This window comes from Meleagris gallopavo, chromosome 19 (assembly GCF_000146605.3).
Source record: "Meleagris gallopavo isolate NT-WF06-2002-E0010 breed Aviagen turkey brand Nicholas breeding stock chromosome 19, Turkey_5.1, whole genome shotgun sequence".
In the NCBI taxonomy this organism is placed as follows: domain Eukaryota; kingdom Metazoa; phylum Chordata; class Aves; order Galliformes; family Phasianidae; genus Meleagris; species Meleagris gallopavo.
In genome coordinates, this window is record NC_015029.2 from 9,794,893 (window position 1) to 9,801,688 (window position 6,796).

At 52.9% G+C, this 6,796-nt stretch overlaps 1 protein-coding gene across 4 annotated transcripts in view; it reads left to right on the forward strand.

The window, feature by feature from the left end:
- Nucleotides 1-6: 6 nt before the first annotated feature.
- The window catches only part of MVB12B (multivesicular body subunit 12B), a 48,988-nt gene continuing 42,198 nt past the window's right edge, over nucleotides 7-6,796 (forward strand). Inside the window, exons 1-3 of one of the 4 annotated variants that reach the window (XM_031556253.1) lie at nucleotides 7-3,363; nucleotides 3,655-3,738; nucleotides 4,739-4,861. In XM_031556253.1, the coding sequence (XP_031412113.1) occupies nucleotides 4,751-4,861 (111 nt within the window). In that variant the 5' untranslated portion in view covers nucleotides 7-3,363; nucleotides 3,655-3,738; nucleotides 4,739-4,750. Of the gene's footprint in view, nucleotides 3,739-4,738; nucleotides 4,862-6,796 lie in introns of all 4 variants that reach the window. The other 3 variants (XM_031556252.1, XM_031556254.1, XM_031556255.1) reach the window with 3 other exon arrangements.

Consider the following 6,796-nt stretch of genomic DNA (forward strand, 5'->3'; position numbering starts at 1 on the left):
GCGCTGGGGAGTTTGCTGCGAATTTTGTTCTCGGCTGGTTAGAGGGAATTGCAGCAGCACTGCGTTATGTGGTCTTTTGCTGCAAGCGTTTACGGCGTGGATTTGCTTGACCGTTGTTGTTTTTTCACCTGTTCGCAGAGGTTTCTGCACAGCTGGAGGTGATCGGCGCGTGGTCTCTCTGCCATCCCAGCCGGGACGGGGTGCTGAGCTGCCCACGCTCTGTTTGCTCCCCTCCCGCATTCCCAGCGCTTAGTGTCTCTCTGTGGTGCCCAGGAAGGGTCACAGGGACCCTCTGAGCTTCATCCCCTCCCACGTGTCCTCAGAGCCGGGACAGTCACAGCTGGGTTATGATAGCGTAGGGTCCTAGGAGGTGTTCAGTGCCCGGGCCGACAGCCGTGTTCCTCCGTCCTGTGTTTATCAGGTATTGCTGTGCCCAGCTTTGTGGTTCGATGTTGTTCCTGCGGCTCCTGGCTGAGGTGACCTTACCCATGAGATGTTCTGGGGTGAAGCCTCGGTTTGAGCTCTTGAAGGTGGAAGATAAATACAAAATGTTCTGGTTCGTGACGTGCTTCTCTAAGTGAGTCCCAGGCTTCAGGCCTTGCAGCCCTCAGGTGCAGAGATGGAAATAAATGACCCAAATGTCACTGGAACCCTGGGGAAGGTCATCTGTGTGTGGAAATCTATTTTAGGTTGAAATAGGATACCTCACAAATGGGTGTCCCCAGTTAGGACTACTGCACAGCAACTCAAGAGCTCCGTTTTGCTCAGTCCCAGACTTCTGTCCCATTCAGGTCCATCACAGCGTATGGGGCTCTAGCAGCTGGTGCAAGGACAGCTGTGCGGAGAATGGGAGTTGCGAGTGACTCCTGGCAAACCTTTGTTTGGGTGAAAGATGACCCTGAATCTGTCTGCTTGTGACTAATGTGTGTCCAGGTCCCTAGCCATGTGTTCTGCCGTTGGCTCCTAGTTTTTTTGACCCAAATGTCAGTAGTCTGTGCAAGCAGCCATGCTGTGCCTTGTGATCAGTGGTGGAGCAGAACCCACCTGTGTGGACGAGTTTCCAGCAGCACCTGCTCTGGTTTGGTGGGACTGTCTCCTGCACAGTACAGGAACATACTGAAGTAGCTGGTGGTTGTTTTTTTTTTTCCAGTTTTGCCTTAGCTCATGCTTTTGATGCCAGCAAGTTGAGTTGTGCAGTTGACACAGTAGAGGGGAGGGATGCCATCCAGAGGGACCTGGACACACTCATAAAGTGGGCATACAGGAATCTAATGAATTTTAACAAGGCCAAGTGCAAGGTGTTGCACTTGAGTCAGGGCAATCCCAGATACGAGTACTGACTGATAGAAAAACTCCTTGAGAGCAGCCCTGTGGAGGAGGAGTTGCGGTTCTGGTGGATTAAAAGCTGACATGAGCCAGCAGTGTGTGCGTGCAGCCCAGGAGGCCAGCAGTATCCTGAGCTGCATCAGCAGAGGGGTGGCAGTTGAATAAGGGAGGCGATTGTCCCCCTCTGCTCTGCTCTTGTCAGGCCCCATCTGGAGTACTGCGTCCAGGCCTGCGACCCTCCGTACAGGACGGATGCAGAGCTGTTGGAGTGAGTCCAGAGGTGGGCCACAGAGATGATCAGAGGGCTGGAGTACCTCTCCTATGACAATGGGTTGAGGAAGTTGGGCTTGTTTAGCTTTGAGAAGAGAAGGCTTCAGGGGCGCCTCATTGTGGTCTCACCAACTTTTTACAGTCTGATCATGATAGAACAAGGGGAAATGGCCTCGAGATAGGTTTAGGTTAGATGTTAGGAAGGATGTTTTTACTCAGTGAGCTTCTGGAACAGTTTGCTCAGAAAGGTTATAGATGCTTCACCTCTGGGAGCATTCGAGGCCAAAGTGGATGGGATCCTATGCAGTCTGATCTAATGGTTGGCAACCCTGCCCATGGCAGGAGAGTTGGAACTAGATGATCTTTAAGGTCTCCATTCTGTGACTTTCTTCTCTGTAGGATGAGCAGGTTGGTGCCAAAGCACAGGGCTTACAGTTGCGGGAAGAGCCAATGAGCCTCTTCTTTCTCCCGATTCCCTCCATTTAGCCTCAGAATCTAGCCTGCCTCCCTGCAGTGTGAGGCTTCTACAGCACATACATCGGGCACTGGCTACTCATCTGCCACCCACTCTTGGTCTTGTTTCTTGAAAAAGGGCGCTGAGAAGAAGAGCAGTCTGTGAGCTCAGTGTAATGTGTGGATTTCTGGAGCTGCGCTTCTGTGTGTGTGTGTTCCAGCCGTGATGCAGCAGTGCGGGCGGTTGGGTCACCAGGGCACAGTGCTCCACTCCAAGTAGACGGTGAGGCCAGCAGGAAAGCGTGCCTGGGGTCATCAGAGATGAGCAAGCAAGGAAACAGTTGAGAGAGAGCACAAAGTAGATGTAAAAGGAGAGCTCAGGGGCTACGACACAGTGAGGCCTAGCTCCAAGCACAGACTGTGTGGGGGTTTCCTGTATTACATGGTGCTGTGCCTGCAGGTCGTGGCCTCCAGCCTGTGACTGTGGGGCTGGGCAGGAAGCCGCCACTGGTGCATGCTGCAGTCTTTGTTCTGTGGCTGGAGTGGAGCGTCCTTGCATACAGACTGCAGGGAGCTGGGGTGACTGCCCTGCGTGGAGCCCGCCTGATGTGGGCTGTCTGTGGAGCCATGGTTGAAGCTTTCAGGGTAGAAGCTTTGCTGCTGAGGGTCTGGGGGTAGTTTTGCTGCTTTTCAGGAAGGTCAGCTTCTGATGTTCCTGAGGCCGCTCCAGAGTGGGAATCTCTCTGTGCCCCGGCCAGTACTGCACTGAGTGAGTGGGGCCTGAGCTGGGCCTCTTCCTGCCCAGGACTGCGTCCCGCTTCCCCAGGCTGGGAGCAGGAAGTGCCCTGCTGCTGGGAACAGCCTCCAGGGAATGTGCAAAAAATGCTGTGATTGTTTGGGGCTGTTCCCAGATTTACACTGCAGGGGGGTGGTGGGGCTTTGGGGAGCACCGGGCCGTCCTTGGTCATCAGCCGAGTCCTCAGGCACTGCCACACTGCTGGCAGGTCAGCGATGTGGTGTTTGAAGAGAACTTCCCTAAAACAACAAGCTATCTAATGGATGTATTTATAGAATCTTGTTCCCTAATTTAATCTGCTCTTTCACTGTTTGTTTTTTATTTTTAAGTTCAAAGGTGTGATAGCAAAGAAACTAAACTTTGCAGGCGCCCGAGAGGGAGTTGAAATGTAACTCATGGTCTGCATCAGCCCGAAGCTCTGCTCTGACCTGTTCCGAGTTCAGAAAAACATTTACCAAGCACGCAGGCCGGTTCCTGCTGCTCTGCACCAGCTCCAGCTGCATCCCAGTGCCCCGCGGGTGAGAGCTGCCCCGCCGTGCCGCACAGCCTGGGGTCAGCCGGGTGCCATCCTGCAGGTGCCGTGCTGGGTGGTGGCACCACCAGAGGAGGCTTGGTGCGGGCCCTGACCGAGTGTGTTGTGCGTGTGCTGGGTGCGCACCCAGGTGCTGGGGCAGAGCTCTGGTGGTGGTGGTCATTTTACCACCCGCTTGCTCCCACTGCTTTGTAGGCTTTAGGCAGTCTGGTTTGGTTGTTTGTGTGGCATTGTTATTTACATAGGCCCCAGATTTGCTCTTTTTTGTTGCCTGCAGCACCGTGTTGGTTCAGACTGGGCACTGTGAAGTGTAACCCTGGTCCTGCTGGCACCAGCACTCACCTCTGCCTTTTTAGAAGCAGTAAGTAACCTGCCATCTCTGCAACCTCAGTGCTGGGCTTGGTCCCCCTGAGGAGACCCTGCCTGCAGTTTGTCTGCCTGTCCGCCTACAGCAGCGCTTGTGCCAGGTGCTGCCGTTGGATCTGCGGTGCTGGGGGGTCCTGGGGCAGTCCTGCCTGAGCCAAGGGCCCTGCCCTGCTGCCGCTGCAGGAGGATGTGCCAGGGCAAGGGCACCTCTCCTCTCCCATGAGCTCTTTGGACAGCTCTCCTCTCCTCCTGCTTCCAGCAACAGCATCTCTCCAAGATGGGTTGGTTTCACCTGCTTTTCTCCCTCTTTGTGTCGTTCTCTACCCTGAAGTATTCGGTGCTGTTCTGCCTTGCTCATGGGAGATGCTCGGGCTCCTTGAAGGCCTCTGTCTGCTTTGCATCAGACCATCCTGTGCTGCTTCGTCTGTGTTCCCCTGGTGCTCGGGCACTCCGCCACGGGCACAGTTTTGCATACAGACACATCTGTGCTGCTATGCGGCCGTGGCTTGGTTCAGGGGGGTGTGGTGGGGCTGAAGCCTCGCGAGAGCCCTCATCGTGCCCAGTGCCTGTCGTGGGTGGGAGCCTTATGCTGAAGCCGTGGGGAGTAGATTTCTTGGTGCTTAAAATAGCAGAGCAGCTTCAGCCAGTCTGAGTCAAGGATGGAATTTGTTCTTATTTGGGAGGGAAGGGATGAGCTTGGGTTTTCCCATCATTGCTAGATGGAGACCAGCCCATGCAAAATATCCTGGAAATGATAAAATTAATCTCAGAAGAGGCTGCTGACCCAAATTCCAAACCTGTTGGGCATTGCACAAGCATGTCGTCTTACCAAAGCAAACAAAAGCACAGAAGGCGTGTCTACCTGATCCTGCATTTGACTTGGCAGCCCATGGTTTTCGGGCACAGGCGCTGTGGCACGCATGTGGGCTTCCAGTGCTCTGTTCCTTCAGGGAGTGCACGCTCCCAAGCAGCCCCTTAACTCTGCTTTCTTTCAGGATCAGTCCACAATGCCTGAAGTGCGAGATCTCTCTGATGCCTTGCCTGACGTGCCAATGGATCCCATCACAGGGGTTGGCGTGGTCGCATCCCGGAGCCGCGCACCAACAGGCTATGATGTAGTAAGTAGAACTAGTTCAGCTGCTGTTGCAAATGCTTTGGTTCTGCGTTAATGAAACTTTACTCTGCTGGGAATAATATCTCTTCCAGCCAGGATTTGCCATCAGACATGTTGTAGGAAGTAATTTGGTGTCTGTATGCCCACCTTGCAGCCCAGGGCGCTCAGCAGTGCTTTCCCTGGATGGAGGTCTGTAGGTGCAGTTGTGCAACTTTGTCTGTGCTTCTCCTCCAGAGCATAATTACCTGGAGGAAGGGCTCTGAGAAACAGCTGGCTGCTGTGGCATGCAAATTTAATAATCCTAGTAACTGCCATCCTGAAGGATTCCTAAGTATCGCACAAATTACATCTCCAAATAAATGGATCCCGCATCAGCTGTTTAATCCCACATATCAGCACTGCATAATAATGATGAGAAGCTCCAGATTGGGAAGCAAAGAGTTTCACAACCAGCTGAAATTGCAAGGGCAATTTTGATGGACAGAATGCAAACCTCTAAATTAAGCTTTGGCAGGAGGCTGGGCAGCAGGAAAAGGCAGCTGGATCCAGTGGAGATGAGTATGTGAATGGATAGATGGAGGTCATTGTTTAACAGCTGCTTGTTCCCTGGATTAGTTGCTGTATAACCAACAGGGTGATTTTATTTGCCTATAGATGAGTGTCCTAGGCAGCAAAACATCATGAAGTACTGATTTTGGAGAGCAGTATAGGGAAGGTTTGGCCTGTAGCTCATCTTTCTGTGTGTCCTGCTCCAGCTATGCTGCATTGCATCTTGGGTTTCAGTGTCACACAGCTCATGTAGCTCACATCCTCACAGCCCTGGGTTGCGGTGTGCCCCGTGCTGCTGTGTGAGAAGGAAGGAAATGGGTCGGACTGCAGTAAGGAGGGGGGAATTGTGAAAAAGCTTCTGAAAGGCAGAAGGTTTTTTGCATTTACTGCATTTTTCTGAGCACTCATTGCCCGTGTGAGCCAGGCTGTGTAATTAGCTGCTTGCCCTGATAAAGGAGCACGGGGCAGTGTGAGAGATATGATAACAGAATAGCATTCTGCCTAAATGACTGGGCAGAGACCTCACTTGCCCCAGATAGCATGTGTGGAGTTTAATGGGGGCTGCAGCCCTAACACTGTTTAAACTAAACAAGATAAAAGATTCTTCCCGGGGCTTAATCCAATTATAGTGGTGTTGCAATAATGCTTGAGAATGTGGGTCGCTCTCTCCTAGGGGGCATGGGGAGGAGTCTGCCTTGCTTCTGATTTTTGTCTCACTTTGTGTTTACAAGGAGCTCTCCCCTGACCCTGGGGCTAACAGCTTCTGCTGTAGGCACTGAGGTGTCTGCTGCCTGCAGCAGCTCTGCCCGTGCTCTGTGCATGCAGCAGGGTAGCTCTGCACAGGATCACAGCTGGTGTCCCACTATGCAGTACCTGTGGTGGTGTGGCCTTATCCACCATGGATGGGTGCACTCAGGGCAGCACTTCCCTCAACCTCCAGAACCCGGGCTGTAGTGTCTCAAAGCAGGAAGCCAAGCACGCCCTGACCGCAGGTAGCTTAGGGATGGTCTTGCAGCTCCCTGGGGGATGCCATCTCTTTGCCCCTTGCAGCAGCATCCTGTAGCACTCTATTCCAACAGTGGGCTCAGAGCTGTGGGAATGCTTTTCCTCTTAACAGTAATGAATTGGGCATTGTGTCATTTTGTTGGTGGGTTTGAATTCTGTGATGGCATAATAACCAGTTTTTTTTTTCTGAGCCAGATATATTATATGTAGGCTTTATCTAGTTTTCCTTTTCATCTGTGCACTTTTCACAACACGCAGCCATTACTGCACTACTTTCCTCCCTTCTGCCCAGTGGAGGGCAGTGCCTAGGGCTGTGGCTGGGCCCTGGGGTGCTGCCCGCCCAGGCAGGGGTGGCAGGGAGTGAGGGGATCTGAGATTTTTTTTT